Source organism: Pseudorca crassidens, chromosome 7, assembly GCF_039906515.1.
Source record: "Pseudorca crassidens isolate mPseCra1 chromosome 7, mPseCra1.hap1, whole genome shotgun sequence".
Taxonomy (NCBI): domain Eukaryota; kingdom Metazoa; phylum Chordata; class Mammalia; order Artiodactyla; family Delphinidae; genus Pseudorca; species Pseudorca crassidens.
In genome coordinates this window covers 17,235,367-17,255,553 of record NC_090302.1, presented here as the reverse complement: position 1 = coordinate 17,255,553, position 20,187 = coordinate 17,235,367, and the positions used below count along the sequence as shown (strand labels likewise).

The following is a 20,187-nucleotide window of genomic DNA, read 5'->3' as shown; positions in this document are numbered from 1 at the left end:
TATTTAATCCTTTCAAAAATCCTTCAGTGAGGAAGCTGAGACTTGGAGGATTGAATTCCCATTTTTCCAAGGTCACCCAGCAAACAAAGGAGATGAGATTTGAACCCAGGTCCAGACAACTCCAAAACCTGTACTCTCGCTTGTTTACCACTCTTTTCCCTCCCTGGGTTTCTAAATTTAACAGAAATGCCTCCTTTTTAAGAAGCCCCCAGTGTTCCTATTTGCCCACTGAGTATCACGGAAACATGGATCTGAGAGGAAAGATCTTAGATGCGGAAGAAAAGAATGTCGAGTTCACAGCTCCAGGACTGGGCCAAGCAGTGATGATGGTTCCTCATGGCTCACAAAGAAGAGTAGTTCTAACACTGGGGCCTCAAGGCCAAACCTTTAACCCACCACCAGCATCACAAAGACAATATGGGAAAAAAGCAGAACAGTACTTTTATAGTATTTATCTAAAGGAAAAAATACCCAAATCCCTTCTATAAACCAGCTGGAGCCATAACACTTAATAAAGACAAATACAAACACATCCTGCACGTATGTCCAAATAATCAATTGTCCTCCAACAGAACAAAGGGAATGGGTCTTTGCAACAGCATACATGAAAAAGAGTGAGAGGTTTTAGTCATCAAAAAGCCAACTATGGGCCAGTATTAACTGCAAAAAAAAAAAAAAAAACACAAATGTGATCTTCAAACTGCATCAACAGAAGCATAACAGCTAGCAAGAGGGAGGTGAAAATTGCTTTTTTCTCAGCACAGGTGCATTCCCACCTTGAGGAAGTGGAGCGTCTGTCAGTTCTGGTGTTACACTCCAGGACATGACAAATTACAATCTTCATCTAGAGGACAGTGATCAAAAGGGTGAAATGTCTCAAAATATGTCACATCAGAGTAGCTGAAGAAACTGGGATTGTTTATTGAGGTTGATTTCTAAAAGTTACAGGGTGCCTTTTATTTTTTTCTTTTCCTTTTGTTACATTTCCCAAGAGCTGCCTTGGAGAAGAAAAATTCAGATTCACTTTCTGACATAGAGGGCCAGGGAAACAGACTGCAACTCAGTTTAAGGAAAAACCTTCCAATAGTAGTGTCTGGAAATGATATGAGAGCTTTCCTGAGTAGTGAGAAGGCCATCAAGGGAGGTAATCAAGAGACACTGGAGAGATGTTGGACTACATAACTTCTGATGCTCCTCAAAACTCCAATTCCAAGCACACTGACACTCTCTTTTTTTCCTCCCATCAACACTGAAGAATCTGAGAAAATAAACTCTGAAAACCCAATGGAAGTTGGCCATAAATCAAAAATGGCTTAGCCCAGAAGACAGTTCCTGTGTCCCCAACCGCCCAGCTCCCGCGCCTCTTCCCAGCTCCCCAAAACGCCCCCTGGAAGGTGGGATGCAACAAGGAAGACTCACCTTTCTTCTCAAAGTCCCCTTTCTCTTCCCCTGGTCGGCCCAGGCTGTCCAGGGTGTGGGTCACCTGACTGCCAAACTCATCCTCACGGGAGTCGTGGTTGGCCCGCCGGGGTGGGTCCTCCTCCTCCTCGTAGTCATAGTCATCCAGGATGGGGGTCTCCCGGATGGGCACGCCGATGACGGAATTGTGGGCCTGCAGCCGGGAGGAGCGGAAGCTTTCCCGGGCCTGGGGACCCAGCAGCACAGAGGGGATGTAGTGGATCTCGTGAGTGGCTTCCGTGCTGGCGCTCTTCTGGGGGATGCGGCGACGCTTCTGCCAGCGCCGCTGGGCATACAGTGCCACAGTGAACACCAGCAGCAGCAGCAGCAGTGCGATGAGGCCACCCTGGAGCGGGAGGGAAGAAGGACAAGCAAATGGGCCACTGTTCTTTGGGCCGGAGTGCCAGAGGAGGTCTTCCGTACACCACACTCAGCCCAGATCCCTGGGTTTGACTCTCAGAGCCTCAGAGCGACACCGTTTCCAAACCTGGCTTTCTCACCAAAAAGCTGTGTGACCTTGGACAAACTGCTTCACCTCTCTGAACCTTGTTTTTCACTTGTATAAGGGTAAGAACCCCTGCCCTTCCTTCTTCAGAAGGTCGCCACGAGGAGCAAATGAGATGGATAACGGTCACGCCAGAGTGATGCAGACTGCTAATGGGATGAGTCAGGGCTGTGGCTTCACACACAGAGTGTCTGAGTCCTGAATCTGCCTTCCACCAGCTGAGTGACCCCAGGACATTTGCTCACACCCTGTCAGCCTTGCTTCCTCATGTCTAGAATGAGTCCACTGAGGGCTCAAGAGATAGCAGCCTTTGTTCCATCCTGCTGGGAATATACAATAGTGTTGTCAAGTCAAACAATTTCTGCATAATGTATATTTTTATTATCATAAACACTGATTCCCAGCAGGGGGCCTGGGACAAACCAGGCACTTCATAAATATTTGTTGAATGAATGAATGAACAAATGCACTGTTCTAGGGCTCCCTTAATCAGAAATGTAAGGCATACTGAAGTTTATTTTTCTTTAACACATCCAGCCAGTAAATATTTGGTTGAGTCTGCACACCACACATTAAATTGAAACGGGCTAAAGTGTTTACGAATGGCTCTTGCATGATTCATGAGACTCATGAACTATCCTGCTCTGTGAACTCCTCAAGGGCAGGGGTATTTCCAAAGCACGTCCGTGCTGCTCCCCACAGAACTGGTCAAGGGCTGGAGGTGGAAGGTTTGTATTCTCCTCGCCTCCCTGCTTTCACTCTGTGCCAGAAGCATCTCCAGTGAACAGGTGTAGCCCCTTCAGTTATCTTGCTTCACTTCATTATACATTGTGCTTTCTGCCTGGGAGAGTCGGGGCCACTTTGTTGAGTCCCTGATGTGTGATCCCTACACTTGGGGAGGATCACGCTTGTGGTTTAGGGGGAAGGAGGCAAATGAATCAAGAGGCTCTAGAACTCGGACGGTGCATAGCAGAGCAGGCTCTGTGCCTCACTGTGTGTGTGTGTGTGTCTGGTTTGGTGTTTTAGCTCTAAAGCCTGTATTCTTTCAACCACACCCATGTGGCTGATTGTTCTTCCTTAATTATAATCGCATTGAAGGCAAAGGACAATTTCTGAAAACTACTTGTATAACATCTAGCAAAGACGACAGATGTTAACTAACCCTGAATAGATTATCTTGGGTGGGGGTGTGACTGCTGGAAAGGATACCTGTTTAGGCCAAGAAGAACATTATTTACTAAAATGATTCCGCTGTCCTGCTGACTACATTAAAAAATAATGATTTTCTTTTGCAAGTCCTTCAACTCACTAAGCTAGAATTCATCACCTCCACGGGGGATGGGTAGTGGGTGGTAAGTGGGCTAAGAGGTGACCAGGGTTGCAGGTATGGCTGACAGCCCCGTCTTGACTCTGGCGGTGAGTTACTGTGGGATCCCCAGGTTTCTCTGGATGTCAGAACTCAAAAATAAATACACTAAAAAAAAAACAAAAAGTATGCGTATTTATGTATGTGTGTGTGTGTGTGTGTGTGTGTGTGTGCGATCTGTCAAGTGTGTGTAAAATGTGTGTGTGTGATTGGGCTTGACATATATACATTAATATGTATAAAATGGATAACTAATAAGAACCTGCTGCATAAAAAAATAAATAAAATTCAAAAAAATAATGTGTGTGTGTGTGCATAGCTTAGTACCTCTGGAGCCGTAGACAAACAAGAACAAACCCTTTTTTCCCTCCACAGAACATACAACAGAGATTGCTCCACGTCTAGAGATCATGTGTGACGTGGTATTACTTGTCAGTTTTTTACACCAGAGGTAAGAAAGGAAAGAGACAGAGGGGGGAGTGTGGACAGAAGAGATAATAAGAAAGATAAGTGAAGAGAAAAAGGAGGCAGGAAGAACACTGTCACTCAATATAACAGTAGCAGGCCCTCTCCTTACTACTTTTACTTATTGTTATTTTATTTAATCTTTAAGGCAATCCTCTGTAATAGTTTCTGTTCCATAAATGAAATGAGGGAAAGGTGGTTCAGAGAGGTTAAGTAACTTGCTTAAAGTCACAGAGGTTTTGATCCTAGGTCCAACTGGGAATAAAAGGCCAGGAGGTAGTAAGGCAGGGATTTGAACCCAGTTCTTCACTGCATAGCCAGTGGCTATTTGACAGCGTAGTGATTCTACAGAGCAAAGGAAGGGAAAGGAAAAGTGGGAAAAATGGTGAGAGTGTACAAAGTAAAAGGGAATCCCGAGACGGAAAAGGAAAACATTGTTTTCAAATCCAGGATTCAGGGGGCACATCTCGAGGCAAACTCTTCAGAGAAGCTTTTAATTTTGGTCCATGGATACCCTTCGGGAAATTGCTATCCCTGACTCAGCCCTCTATCTTCTCCCCTTCGGGTGTTTCATTCGCTGTGAGGGGCAGACCTTGCCTGGTTCCAGAGTCCTTCATCCCCGGCCCCTTCTGCCCACCCTGATTATGGGTGTTTGACCCGGTGGTCAGACCCAGGACCAAAACTGACCTGGGAAAGATGAGGCTTAACCAATCTGCCCACAGGTAACCACCACCACTCCTCTCTCCCCCCACTGTATCCTGACAAGCCTCCCTGGATTCCCATGCAGTCCTGGATCAGCTCATAAAGCACCCCCAGGGAGCTCCTGGAAGGCAGGAAGCCCTGTCCTTTGCTTCCAGAGCCCTCTAGCTATATCTGGCATAGAGGCTAAGAGCTGACCTCAGACTGACACAGTTTTAGTCCAGGTTCTACTGCTTAAGAGGCTGTGTGACCTTGACTAGGTCACTACTTTTCAGAGCCTTGGTTTCTTCATTGGTTAAATAAGGGCAGTATTCAAGGACTCCTCAATGGATCATTGTGAGGCTAAGTGAGATGCCTGCAGAATATTTAGTGCCGTGTGGGACACATGTAACTGCTCACAGACTGTTAGCTGTTGCTATTGCCAACGGCATTCAGCAAGTGGATATTTAATGTTGAATGAATAAATGAATGAAAGAATGAATGACCTTCTGCCCCTGAATGCTCATTCTGCAAAACCTGTCTTGGGTCCCTAAATCCTTCTCAGTCTGGACCAAACACTTACACACGCTCTGTCATCTACCTTTACACCTGTGCACATAAGGCATGGTTATCCTATGTTACGTGAGGAAAGAGGCCCAGAGGCAGGAGGCTGTTCACCCAGGCAGTGCTGCTGAGATTCAGACTCACTGCATCATGGCTTCACAATTTTGCTCGTGGTGGGAAGGGACAGGCACACCCGAGGTGTAATCAGCCCCTGCCCAGCCTCACCTCTGCCTCCTCAAATTACCTCGGCAACTTCAGGCACAGATTTCCCAGCCTAGGGAGCTTCCAGAAGGAGGCGGCAGAGGAAGACCACCCACCTCCCTCACCCCACTTTGATGGAAGCTGAGCTTGGGAGTCCCTTTAGCTCAATGATCTGCTGATTCATTTGATAGGACCCCAGGCCAGTGGCTCCAGCCCTCCTATTGGGGCCCAGGCTCCCTTCCCTCACTCCCCAGCCTGCTCTGACCTCTGCTCCCACCAGCTCAGCTAAGCCAATGACCACACAGCTTCCATTACAGATCAGGGTTTCACTGTGAAAACTGGGCCAAAAGAGAATTCCAGTCATCAAGGTCTCACAGTGCCACTGACCAATGGAAACAGACCTCCCCAGGTTGGGCTCCTAAAGGGCTCAGGGGGCCTAACCCAAGACATAGTAGCAGCTCGGGTGATGTTTCAAGCACCATTGACCAGCCCTACCTTCAGAGGTAGGCTCAGAGCATGCAGGAAAAGGTTCTGAATTCAAGTTTACTCGCTATGTGATCTCAAATTTCCCAGATGCCCTAGAGACCCTCAGTTCACTCATCTGTAAAATCAACTTGGTAATACTTGGAATAGTATAGCACATAGGGGCAAAGGCTGGGGGTCAGAAAGACGTCTTTAAAATCTCATGCTGTCACATAAAAATGGGGCAATCACGGACAAAGGGCTGAACCTCTCTGAATCAATTTTTTCATTCACAAAACCGTGTAAAAAGCGTCCTTATAGAGGGAGGTTAGATGTGAGTTCCTGGACACGGAGTGCTGTGCTCAGTGCGTGGCACATGGTAAACCCGTGATGCGCGTGATTCTCATTCATGGTATCCGCAAGGTCGTTGTGCAAATGAAATCTAAACATCGTTGTGATGGTCCTCGCAAACTGAAGGGTGCTGTGCACGAGCAAAGGAGCTCAAGAGGACCACATAGCCACCTCTGTCCTAGTGGAACATTTCACCCAAAGAAAGCAGATGAGTAACTCGAAATCAAGAAGAAACTATGATCTGCGTCTACCTGGATCGGTCCAGGCTGCTGTGCCGCTCCACTCCTGCAGAGCTGAGCCCCCTCTTCTCTGCAGTCTTCCTTCACCAGGGCAAGCAAACAGAAAAGCAGGAACTGTCTCTGGAAAGGTGAGCAGGGCAGAGTGTCCAGCCACTGAGGCTACCCGCCAGGGGCAAACACAGACCCCAGCAGTGGAGAAAATGCTGCAGGGCAAGCAGGGAGCCCAGGAGGGAAAAGAGGATGTAAGGAGAAGGCTGTGAATGTTTAGAAAGCAAGTTAAGAAGAGGCCAAGGCTCAAGGGGTGGCAAGCTGAGGTCCTGCTGGCCTCAGGGACAACCCGAAGCCCAATCTGGTGTGGACTGTGTTTTCTCTAGGCAGCCCGAGACAAACAAGGTTGGAGATGTGGCCAGGAGTTGCAGAAATAAAAATCTCAGTCTGTTGGTTAGGGGTGGGTTTCTGTGAGACTGCAAGCCTCGGGTGACTAGTTTTACCTTCTTACGGGTCTGAGGATTTCACTGAGCTGTCAGGCAGGAAGTGGGAAAGAGACAGGAGATGGAATATGTGTTCCCATCTGTCCTGGAACCTTCCCTACTAGAAGCCTCTCTAATAACAGAAGCTCACTCCTTCTATTACTGGTCTCAGATCCCTCAGTGGAGCCAGGCAAGGGTGAGCGTGGGCGATGTCAAGGGCAGAGTGATGTGATGGGGTAAGCAGGTATCCTGGGGGCACACAGGCCAGCATGGGAGCCCCTGTCCCTGCTTGCTGTTGGCCATGACAAGTTGGCTGCGACATTCTACCTCCTTGTGCTACAACAGACTCACCTATAAAATGTGCTGATTGGTCCCAATGTGAAGGGTTAAGCTAAGGATTAAACAAGACAATGAAAGATCTAGATAAAAGTCTGGCTCCACGAATGTCACCACCACCAGCCTCAGTCCTTCAGCCTCTCTATTCCTCCATCCCAAATCAAATCCTTTCATACCCTTCCCCCACCCTCAGAATTATGTCCAGATCCCTAGCCTGGCACCTAAGCCCCTTCATGCCTAGGTCTCTGCTTCCTTCTCATGCCTCCCTTCCTTGCAAGTCCTACCTCATACCCTGTCCTGGAGTCGCACTGTGTGATTAGCATCTTCCCAAAGTGTGATGCTCTGAGCACTTCCCCAGTGGCTTCTTCCTCAGCCCAGAGCACTCGCTCATTCCCTCCCCGTAGTGGTTCAGATAATACCCACCCCCAAAATCATGTCCAACCAGAACCTCAGAAGGTGATCTTATTTGGAAATAGGGTCTCTGCAGTTGTAATTGATTAAGATGAGGTCATACTGGATTGGGTGGGCCCCAAATCCAAGGACTGGTGTCCTTAAAAGAAGAATAGAGGGGACTTCCCTGGCAGTCCAGTGGTTAAGACTCTGCGCTTCCAACGCAAGGGGAGCGGGTTCTATCCTTGGTCGGGGAACTAAGATTCCACATGTCCCACAGCGCGGCCAAGAAAATATACTAAAAACAAAACAAACAAAAACTTAAAAAAAAGAAATAGAGGACACACACACGCGCGCGCGCACACACACACACACACACACACACAAATCATGTGAAGACAGAGACTAGATTGATGCATGTACAAGCTAAGGAAAACCAAGGATTGCCGGCAACCATCAAAAGCTCCTGGGAGGCATGCGACAGATTCTCCCTCAGAGCCTCCAAACGAGCAAACCCTGCTGACATCTTGGTCTGGGGCTTCTGGCCTCCTGAACTGTGAGAGAATAAACTCCTGTTGTTTTAAGTCCCCCAGTTTGTGATAATTTGCTATGACAGCCTTAGGAACCTAATATCCTCCTCTTCATCTGCTCATCTCAAGTCACCCAGCCATCTCAGGGGGCACCTTTGCCTCTGCATGTTGGGAGGAGGCTGTGCTCTCTTCCCTCATGAACCCCATGTTGTCAGTTATCCGGCTACACTGCTACCACCTGATCATCTGGTTGACCATTTTCCCACTCTAGTTTCTGAGCTTTCATTTATCCAGCCTAAAACATGGTGCTTGGCCCAGGAAGGCACGTAGTAAACATCCAGAAACCTAAAACCTTGCCCGGACTTTGCCGGAGGAATGTAAATCTGAGCCCAGCACCCCGAGGGCACCTGATCAGACCCTGCAGGGCCCCTCTTCGCTGCTCTGCCTTTATCGCAATGCTCGTGCCTCCAGCTGGCTCGCTTACACACACAATATCGAACGCTGAAAAACACACAGAGCTGGAAAACAGAAAGCACCTCCCAAACCACCACACCGAGAGAGCCTTCTGAAAAGTCAGGGTTAGAACTCCATTCAGCCTGGCTCCATTTTAATCTGTTTTTCCGGTTAAAATATCCAGGCACAGGAGAAGGAGCCAGAGAAAGGAAAGAAAGGGGTAATGCGAGAAACGCTTTTATGTGACAACGTGTCATTCGGAAACTGATTATTTCTGTCTTTGGCCTTTTTAATATTCCCTCACGACGGCCAAGCCACAAAAGGATTTGGGATTCTAAGAATGGATTTATAATACTCTGTTAGGCAGTGATAAGAACATGGGCCTTTAATCCTCAGAGCTGTGAACATGCATATTCTCCCAAGTAATGTCCTTCCCTTCTCGTCACTTGTGTCTGGTCCCGACAGCCAGCCCCAGGACAGCTGAGCCCTGATGATCCACTGGGTGTTCTCCTGGCCGTTTGCTGAGTGACAGCTAGCAGGGAAAGGCGCTGGGTCTCCAAGTTCTCTGGGACATCTTCTTTCAGGCCTCAGACTATGTGTAAGCTGGAGGGATTATTAGAAAATAGTCCAAACCCTTGGTGCTACAGGTAAGGAAACAGGCACAGAGAGTGGAAGTGACTTGACCAAGATCACAGAACATCCTGAAATGGTTTTGGAGGCAGACTATGTAGCCCACACTCCCCAAAGTTGCTGAGAAATCATGAATCCTGACACTTTGACCTACAAAATAGTTTCTTTCCCCAACCTTTCTTTCTCTCCATCCTATGTCCCAGTCACAATTACCTTTCACCATGATAATTTGAATACACTCTGAACCATCTCCCAGGCTTTATTCCGTCTCCTTCACTGTTCTCAACCCATCTTCTATCATAAATAATGCACAGCAGGAAACAAAGCCCCTCCCCACTGAGTAAGCTGGAAAGTTCTGCAGTTTGACAGTTCATGTTCATCAATTGCTTAACTTACATCTCAAAATGTATGCCTCTGAGATAATCTTCTCAAAATGTATGCTTCCCCCATCCATGCCACCAACCCTACTGTGCGCCTGCGATAGGGCACCACGCTAAGTATTCAACCACATGGGAACTCACTGTTCCTATTTAATGTCCTGAGATTTCCTCTGCCTGGAATGCTGCCCTCCTTGTTATTCCTCACCCCCACATCTGTAAGCTGAAGTATCAGGCAGACTTCATGGCTACCTTCACTGCCATCTCCTTGGTGAACTCCTCTGGGATCTCCCCGTCTGCAGCCTCAGCCAGAAGGATATCACTTTATCCTCTGAATTCCCAGAATAGTTCATCTCAACCCTTACTTCAGGAGCTTTAGCACCTTCTACCTTGTATTAGAGCTAGTGATGCTCAAGCTCCCCAATTGGTGAGATGATTATACCCATTGTTCAGATGGAAAAGCGGAGGCTCGGAAGATAAACTTGCTTGAGAATACACAACCCAGTGGCAGATATAGGGGATAAGACCTCCCACCTGGGGCTATTTCCAGTAAAACTGCAGGCCCACTCTCTCACAGACTGGGAATGGCCACTGGAGCTGCAGGAGAATAAGATGATAACACAGGTCAGAAACATAGTGCAAATGGCATGACCATTCTTTAGGCATTAAGGATCTGAGACTTTTTTTTTTTTAAGCAATAGAGTGGTGAGATCACATTGGATGTATGTGGTGAGGAGACTGGAAACTGGGAGACCAGTGAGGTAGCTGTTCACAATCGTCTAGGACAGCACTTCTCGACTTGGGGGCAATTTTGCCCCGCAGGAGACATTTGGTCATGGAGACATTTTTGGTTGTCACAACTAGGGAAGAGGTGTTACTGGCATTTAATGGGTAGAGGCCAGGAAATCTGTAAGCATCTTACATGTACAGGATAGCCAGGAACAACAAATAATGATTTCTTTCAATAGTACAGAGGTTGAGGAAGCCCTGGTCTAAGAGAGAGAAGATGAGACCTGAGATTAGGGCAGTTGAAGTGAGTAGTTAGCTAATGGGGTAGAAATAAGACACACCACGGGGTGGAAAGAACTGGTGTTTGATTGGCAGGAAGGGGAGAGAAAGAAAGTACCAGCGTGACAGTGAGGTGTGGATTCTGTCGCTGGATTAGAGGTGACTCTACCTATGTGTTAATTCTTTTCCTAGGTAAGCTCCCAGAAGGTCACGGAAGATCCCAGCACAGAATCAAATGAAGAGATAAGTTTGAACTTATACTTACATACTTTGTTCATAAGTATGAACAATGAGGAGCGGATAAATGCACAACAAAGATGTGCATGTATATAATATATATTACATACATGTATGTATGTATTCATGTGTATAAAAATATATTCACATCTTTATATATATATATATATATATATATATGGCTGGCTATATTTATCTATAGTTATCTCTTTGTCACTAGACAGATGTAGGGTGACCTATTTAAGGAGGTCCCATTATAGAAAATGAAACCTTTTTTCTTTTAAAGTAATCATCTACTTATAATGTATCTTTTAGTGACCCTATTTTATTTCCCAAGATGATGTCAAGGGAATAAAGTAAAAATGCAGAAATTCTTTGAGACATACTCACTCCCCATCCAGCTCAAACTTTCTTAATCATCTTTAGATCAGATGAGAATGGGGGCCAAATCCTGGGCGATCATTCTGAACGCTACAGCAGTTCATCAAGAGGAAAGCTAACGCACGCTGAGTCAGGCAGACGTGGATGTGAGTCATGGCTGTACTATCTTTCCTTTGGGTGTCACTGGTATATCACTTGTGCTTCTTCAGTTTCCTCAGATATAAACTGGGTCACTAACACGTAACTGAGAGGGTTTGGGGAGGATTAAATGAGATTGCATTATAGAACACTGAGCATAATGGCTTGCAAGTAGCAGATCTCAGGAAATGTCAGCATCCTTGTTATTGATGCAAGGCCTTGTTTCCTGAAAAGTTAGATACAAGGTAATGGTGAAGCCACCAAACTCCCTCCATTGAAGTATGAGATATTCTCTGTACCGTCTCCCAAAACGTTCCCCTGATTACCCTGCTCTCCCCCTACAGATTCCAAGCTGTGTGACCTTGACCATGGCCCTTCCCCTCTTCAGGGCGAGTAGATAAAATTGGCTGGTTTCTAACAGTCCTTCAAGCTCCAATATTCCAGATCAGAAAAGCAAAGGCAAACGTGAAAGCATTTTTGAACAGATGAAATATATATATTTTCATGACATCCCGCCTCGCATTTCAGTTGTATAAGCATGAACTAACACCACCAGTGAAACATCCTGTATCCCTCGCACCATCTCACGCAGCTGTGCTTTCACTCATGCCACTCACTCTGCCTGAAATGTCCTTCCCCCACTTCTCTGTCTAGTCCTTTAAACCTCAGCTCTTGGGTCATGAGTTCTCAGCAAGCCTTTGTGAAACCTGCTGTCTCTGGCTGGTTAAGTACTCACCTGTTAGGACCCTCAGTGACTCATGCTTCTGTCTTCCAACTACCCTCTCATCACCCTGAGTGCCCCTAGAGGGCATCCTTAATCAACTCCATGTGCCCAAGACCAAGCCCAGGGTCCAATAATGAGTAGATCTCGTTATGCATTGATTGTATTTCTACAGTGAGAGGCAGTGAAGGGAAGGGCAGGGTTTTATTTATTTCTGAATAAATTTGAATGGTACATGGTACATAGTAGATCCTCAATTACTTCTTGGAAGAATGAACGAATGAATCCATTATAAATGCCTCTTTGAGGGTAGGTGACTGACATATACCTACATCTGTTTGGCAATTCTCCATCTGTGTGGGAGAGAGAGCTGAAAACAATTCACAGGAGGCACTTAGCGCAAATCAGTATCCTCTCCACATCCTCAGGTGGCCTCTCAGGTTCTGTCAGAAACCCCACTCTGAACATGGATGGGGGCGGGGGGGAGCATCCTTGAGAGGATTGATTTTTTTCCTATTCTTTGAGTCATGAAGATAAACAGATTAACCCAAGTGACTATGGAGGAGCCTTGCACTCATTCACTGATTCACTCATTCACCAGATTAAGGGCATGCCTGGAACCAGGCAGGTCCAAGTTCAAGTTCTTGTTCTTTCCAGTGGTGTGACCTTCTCTCTGTGAAGCTCAGCTTCTGCAGTCCCAACATGGAATAAAACCATTCACCAAAATGGGCTGTTGTGAGGGTTAGATAAGATGATATATGTAAGATATGTCATACAGCCCTTGACCTATAAAAAAACATTCAATACATGGCCGTTACTGGCTTGACTGTTACTGCTATTATTGTCATGCCCCGTCCCTGTGCCAAACCTTCTGCCTAGATTTAGGAATACCCAGATAAGGCCTCAAGAACTTGCAGTCAGTCTGGAGAAATAGATAAGTAAGCAGATAATGACGGCAATGCCCAGTTTGCTAAGCTCTATGCCAGAACGAAACATAGTAAGAAGCAAAAGTTCTGATAGCTTCTAAGTGCAAAACATAGAAGAATTGGGAATAAAAAGGACTTCCCTGACATTCCAATTACAGTTAAGTTCAAAGGTAGCGGAGTAGGCTGGCCCATCTTACCAAGTATACTCATACCCAAAATGTGACAGAAAGGCTGGATAACGAACTAAACAGCCTGGCTAACCATGCAGGAGGTGATGGCCCCGAGTTCCGGTACCTGAGCTATCGTGTACCAGCTGTGCAGCTTTGGGTGGGTCGCTGCCCTTCTCTAAGCCTCAGTTTTCTCATTGGGAAGTCGAGGAGAGCAGTCTTCACAGAATGGGGCTATTGTGAGAATTAAACAAGTAAATGCACAAAGCATTCAAGATGATGTTTAGAACAAAGCCAGTGGTCAGTAAATGGCGGTTTAAAAACTTCTGACAGAGGAAAACTGCCTTGAGAAAGAAATCAGAAAACTTACGTCCTAGCCCTGGCCCTGCCCCCTTATAAACTGAAGAAGTTTGCAGAAAGTTCACTGGTCCTCATGTGTAATTTTTTAACGGGGTGGCCGTAGCAGCCCTGTGAGTGAAGTGTTCATTTAACAGACAAGGAAAGACAGCCTCCTAGAAGTGACTTTGCCCAAGGTCGCAGAGTCAGTTAGAGGCAGGGCACACATTTGGTTCCAGAATCCAAAGTCCATGATAGTCCTGAAGCTCTCAGTTTGTCCCTAGAGTCGGCGGTATCCGGACTCTGTGGCCTTTGCTCAGGGCATCATTCTCAGGGAATGTGTTGCAGACACACACGGTCCATGGAGAGATCCCTAATACTGTGCCAACCTTACACCACTGTGCCAACAACCCAGCCTTCTGAGACAGAAAAGAGAGCTCAGACTCTCAAGGAAGCCGGAGGCTATGGAGAAGCTGGTCAACACTTAATACACTCAAAATAACTTTCATACAGGCAGGGAGCTTCGCACGTGAGCTGGCTTCTTGAGAAATCTTGGGTGGGGAAAGGAGGTTTGGTAGCGGTGCTGGTCTGCAAACAAGACACAGCCTCATCAGTGAAGACCTCCTTTTGCATCCCTGGTGAATGGTGCCCCTCACTCTTGTGTCCGTCACAGCATCTCTATCTCTTTTCCTTGATTTAACTGTTTTCAAAGGGAACTTACCTCTCCCTGCTGTTATATTATACATTCATGTGTTAACTTTGTTTATGGCTCTAATGGAATAGAACTTCCATAAGATAGGACCTCCATTTTGTTCATTACTTTATTGTCAGTGCTGAGAGTAGCACTAGGTGCTTTGTTGGTGCTTACTAAATATCTTTTGGATGGATGGATGGATGGATAAGTGGATAAGTGGATAAATGAGTGGGCAGATAGATGTCTCTACAAATGGCCTGGAAGTCCCAAAAGGGACTGAGTCTGAAGCATCCTTGAGTCCTGTCCTAGGGCTAGAAGACTGGAAGATACTTAGTGAATTCACACACACACACACCACACACACACACACACACACACACACACACACACACACACACACACACACACACACACACACACACACACACACACACACACACTGCTGTTAGTTCCCTCCTAGGGCCAGGGAAAGGGCACTGTGGATAATTAAAAGGCAAACAGGACAACAGTCAGGCTACTTCTCCTTGCTTTGAGGGCAAAGAGGAGAAGTTGGTCTGCATTCCAAGCCTGTTTAATCATTTACTTACTTGTAAATGCTCAGGAGACAATGAACCAGAAAGCGAAGAGGTGAGGTGATGTCCGACCCAATTATTCATGCACAATCACCTTCCACAGAAAGCAAATTGATAGCTATATCTATTTGCTATTCCTAGTCCTAGACCTGGATGGAAATAATAGGACTTTAAGTGAAAGGGGACACCCATGATGCAGCATCAAGTCCTGGCTGTCCCTGATCGGCCGTACAGCCCTGGGCCAGCCACTTCACCTTTCTGAGCCTCAGTTTCCCCATCTTTAAAAAGACCATGATAACAGGTACCTTTTCCTCTTTATGTAAGGACCCATCTTGAGACTCATGTTTATAAGAGAACTTTCTCTGTTGCAAAGTGATTGACACAGAGCAATGTTTAGTAAAATAAGTTTTGAAAAAGAAAGAAGAAACCCGATACCAGCAGCAACTCGAGCAGAGTCACTGCAGTCACAGAAAGCAAAGATGCAAACCCAGAGGCTTTCCAGTATCTCCAATGCCTTCATTCTACCCATCAAGTTTCTGCAAAACGTATCACAAGTCACACACTAGGGGTCTTTACGAGGCACTGCTTTGCTGCCATTTCCCAGCACCGGTGATGGAGCTGTCAGTTGTCTGGAAGGCGTGTTGTGACAGCCTGGGGGGGTCTCCCCTACTGGGTCTGATCAGGAAAACCCCAGGAAAGGTAGTTACTAAGGGCAGAGGGTCAAGCACAAGATGACAACCAATGAAAACGGAGAAGGGAGGGGACTCAAGGGGAGGCAGATTTGAGCAATGACAGAGGCGGGAAGCAAAAATCGCTCAGTGCCCTCCTTGCAACCATCATGGCTGACCTGGTACGATTCACCCTTTCCTCTTTACCTTCCTGCTCCTTGTCTCCTGAGTTTTCAAAAACACAGAATTCAGCATTTCCTGAGTCCCCCAAGTTAGCGGAGAGAACTGCCAGCCATCTACCGCCTTATTCTTAGTAACTCTTCTTACCTCGGCGATGCCCTCCACCCTGGGGAACACCTCTGGCAACCCAGGGCACAGGCTGCAGGGGGCGCTGGTATGCGATGCTTTCCTTCCTTGTTCAGGGAACATCCCAACTGAAACACGGTTAAGCCCCTACCCTCGCCATGAGCGCTAAGCACCTCAGAACGTGTTCCCTGAGGCCTTGCTGTCACAAGCTGGGCTGCTCCAAGGCAGCTCTCCAAGTTCTGCTTCCCCAATCTCTCCCTAAGATTCTGCATCTATATCCTTCCATGGACCTCCCTCAGATCCAGCCCCAGCTGGGCTTCCAAGACTGTACATTGTCCTTAGCTCAAGTCCAGGGTGAAGTACAGGAACCCCAAACCTCAGCACTTCATAGCCTAAAGGGGTCAGTGATAGCTCCCCCAAACCAGCCACCCAAGAAGACATATCATTCAGGGGACGCTAGAGCCTGAGGCTGGAAGGATGAGGTGTGGGAGAGCCCAGGAACTGGGTCAATTAAAGAGGAATTAGATGCAGCTCAACTAAATGACCACGTCATAGAATCACCTCCTTCCCATGTTGGTGACGGGTTGAGCTCAATCAAGGACGACTAGCTTGGGTTCCCGGCCCCTCCAGAGCCCTGTGGATTTCGAACCAACCAGAACACCCTGGAGGAACAGGTGGAGGTGGGATAGGACTGCCCCAGAGAAAGTCCCTGTTTCTGAATCTCATCTTTTTTTTTTTTTTTTACATCTTTATTGGAGTATAATTGCTTTACAATGGTGTGCTAGTTTCTGCTTTATAACAAAGTGAATCAGTTATACATACACATATGTCCCCATATCTCTTCCCTCTTGCGTCTCCCTCCCTCCCTCCCTATCCCACCCCTGTAGGTGGTCACAAAGCACCGAGCTGATCTCCCTGTGCTATGCGGCTGCTTCCCACTAGCTATCTATTTTACGTTTGGTAGTGTATATATGTCCATGCCACTCTCTCGCTTTGTCACAGCTTACCCTTCCCCCTCCCCATATCCTCATCTTAATCCTGAGCCCCCAAGGAAGCTGGGGATATTCATTTCCAAGGCTGCCATAAAAGTCACCACAAACTGGGTGGCTCGATACCCACTACTTGGTCCATAGATGTTCTCAGCAAATTGTTCTGTTACTACTATCATATTCACCAACAACTGCATTGTCTCTCTTTCCTTTATAGGGAACATTTTTTTTTTTCTTTTTGCATTTCTCTCTCTCTCTGAAAGCTTTTACGTCCCCCTGCCTTTTATCCATACTGTTCTGAAATTGCACCACAATGCAACTAGGTGTGGGTTTTTCCTCCCATTTTGTTCTCAGTGGACACTTTCAATTTGAATATTTGTTTCTTTTTTCTGCACAGGGAGGAATTTTGACATGATTCCCTCCCTCCTATTGTCTGTGACTGGTTTCTGGGGTTCCTCCCCCTTTGCTGTCAACAAGCGAGTTTTCGAGCGGCTTAGCCAGGGTCTCCCGTTCGTGAAGCCTCCCTGGATGCAGGGCTGCATGGCCCTTCCAGGAGGCAGAGAGCAGGCTGGCAGTGGAACTCCTGAGGAAATCAGGGAGGGGCCGGATTCTGGAAGGATGCCCTGTCTGCAGTTTCCCTCAAGCAATCGGTCCTCACTCAAAAGGAGGATATCATGGAAAATTGCTGGACCTAAATCAGTATCAGGCTCAGTGGAAGTCAGGAGTTCAGAACTTAACCCTCTTAATGAGATTTTCAGGCAAGTCACTCAAGCTTCCTTCCTCACCAGTCAAGTGGCAATGATGATTTACCTTCTCTGACTCCCAGGGTGGTTGGGAGAAGCAAATGAGAGGATGCAGGCGAAGAGGTTTTGAAATTCACTAAGTGCCATTTACATACATGTGTATGTATGTAAGCAATACACATGCATGAAATTAAAATATACTCTCAAAACTCTCACTGCATTATAAACACTGAAAACCTACATTTCTGCTCATCCTTCAAGATCCAGTTGAAATGTCCCTGTTACTATTTATTTGACTCAGCACCTGAAATAATTGGCTTGAATTTAGAACCACACTTAAAAAAAAGCAAGAAAGAAAAGGATATATTTAAACAAGAGAACTGCACACAGGGCACAGCAGCACCAACTGTGAGTAGTGGACATTCAGACTGACCAAGGAAGACAGTAGTTTCGTGTTTCCCATCCCATTTTCCCTCTGGATTATAAATGCTCACTGAGTGTAGCAGAGAGAAAATGACCCAACTTCTTAAATTTCTGTCTCTGTATCTCTTGTCATAAAAACATATATAGGTTAATTCACACAAATTAAATGTGCATATGATAGGACTCCACTGTTATAAAACGCTTCTTGTATCTGTCTTATGAACTGGAGATCCCTCCCTGTAAGATTGCATTTGGACCAATGACTCCCCACTAAAATGTTGATGGACTCTCGCTGTAACAGAAGGGGATCTTTGCAATGCTGTGTACAAGGGCTGGGCAGCAGGAAGGGGAGTTACAGGAGAAGTAACTGGCAGAGGGCTAGAGGCAGAGCCAACCTTCTCTCCCCAGATCAGAGAAGGCAGCAGTGGTACCCAGCTGCCCGCAACCAGGCTGCAAAGGAAGCTGTGGGCAGGGATAGATGGTGTCTGGGATGCAGAGTGAGACTAGTTAAACTCAGCAGAGACCAAACAGACGTGCCTGGGGTCCAGACCACTGCCCCATGACCCCGCTTCCTCTTTCTCTTCCCGGCCCTCCAGTGCCAGCTAAGCTCTCCTGATCAGTCCACGTGTCTCATACCATGCTCATGCCATGCTTGGCAGGGGCTGGAGAGAAACCTGGTGGGAGCAGACAGACACATTCATCTTTCTAAACTAAAATCTCCCTTTCCAACTGTCAGAAGAGAAAGAAACTCAGAGCTCTTCAGGCTAGCCAACACCGTTATGATTATTAGTTTGTGAACGCTTTCCTTTTTAAAAAATCTTAATTGGGTACCAATTTCTGGAATAAAAAATTTCCAGTTCAAGTGAAGATTGGGAGTCTGAAATTTCTAGGGTTCCATGGAACAGAACTAGAAAAAAAGTACTTTTTCATTTTGCCAAGGGGAATATCAAGACATTCATCGGCACTGACAAATTAATTGCGCTAACTGAGTCAATCTTCACAGGGAATCTGAGGTTGGTGCTAATATACCCATTTTGCAGGTAAGAAAACTCAAAGAAGTTATGTCATTTGCTCCAGGTCCCAAAATGAATCTGTATCAGACCCATGATCAGAACCCAGACCTGTAAGACTCAGTAGAAAATCTGGGAGGGTTTCTTCTCCCCTCTGGAAAAATCTATTACTGTAACTACAAGCAAACAATATAAACAACCACCACTGCAACAAAACAGCATCATTTGCACAGCACTTAGGTTTAAAAGCCTTTCCCTGCAGCACTCCCTCATTTGAGCAGCTAGCTCTGCATTACACGGCTGGGACCAGGGAGAGGCGAGGGAGGTGCTCATCTTGCATGCAAAACGTAAAGGGATGCCAAAAACTTAGTAATCAAGATAAATAATATTTTAAAACACTACTTTAAAAAATCAAAATGAATGCATTCCTGAGTGTTCTGACAACCCTTTCAATTCCGTGCCCAAGATGAGTGAAGCATTCATTCCCCTACTCTAGCCCCAGCCCTACAGTCGGAAGATCCCTGAAATGGGGAGGAAATGTATTATTGTACTATTTTACTATGAGGAAGGTGATTAAATAACATTTCCAGGGAACTAAAGGCAGGTCCTTCTGACTCCAGGCCTTAAACTCCTCTTAGGCCAGCTGTGGGCCTCTCAGCCCTGGGAATCCGGTGATGTCGGTGTGATGGGGCTAGGGTAGAGCTGAGTCCCATTACACATACCCCGAAACCAAGGCACACAGTAGCCAAATGAGTTGTGCAAAAACCCAGGGTTACGGTGTGGCAGAGCTCAGTAATAAACTCAGTTCTGATAGGATCCCACAGTCCACACAGCCTTCCATCATTACCAAAACATGAGGATTATTGTGAATAAGATGCAGAAACGTGAAGGCTCTGAGAGAGCCTGCAGATGGCCACCATTCTGAAGCAGTGGTAACTGGGCTCTGTGCTTCCTACCATCCTGGGGAAATGCCAAGGAGGCTGTCCTGGGCTGCAGGCAGTGAGCTGGAGACAGTGGGGCAGTGGGCAAGCAGTGGAAGAAACACCAGCCTGTTGGTTGGTTGGAGACTTGTCCAAAGAATGTCATGAGCAAAGGAGAGAGTACTCAGGGCAGGATGTGGGATGCCGGGGGCTGGCTCTGACATTTGAGTCTCCCTCTGTATTGAGCTGTACGCTCTGTGAGAGCAGGGGTGTTATCTGTTCAATGCTTGGTATCTTCGGTGCCTGAAACAATGCCTAACACATAGCAGGGGCTTGATAATAGACAAGATAATGGACGAATCTCAGACTTTGAGATTCAGTTGGGTACAATGAGCCCTAGACTCTGAGTTCTTCCACTGCCTCCACGCAAGGGGCAACCTCTCTCTGCCTCAACGTCCTCACCTGTAAAATAA

The 20,187-nt window shown here is 46.6% G+C and overlaps 1 protein-coding gene across 4 annotated transcripts in view; it reads right to left on the bottom strand.

Annotated features, from left to right (window-relative positions):
- Positions 1 to 20,187, bottom strand: part of ASTN2 (astrotactin 2) — a 911,537-nt gene that overhangs the window by 684,823 nt on the left and 206,527 nt on the right. For all 4 annotated transcript variants that reach the window (XM_067743527.1, XM_067743524.1, XM_067743522.1 and 1 more), the window contains exon 3: positions 1,420 to 1,804. In XM_067743527.1, coding sequence (XP_067599628.1) covers positions 1,420 to 1,804 — 385 coding nt within the window. The remainder of the gene's footprint in view (positions 1 to 1,419; positions 1,805 to 20,187) is intronic.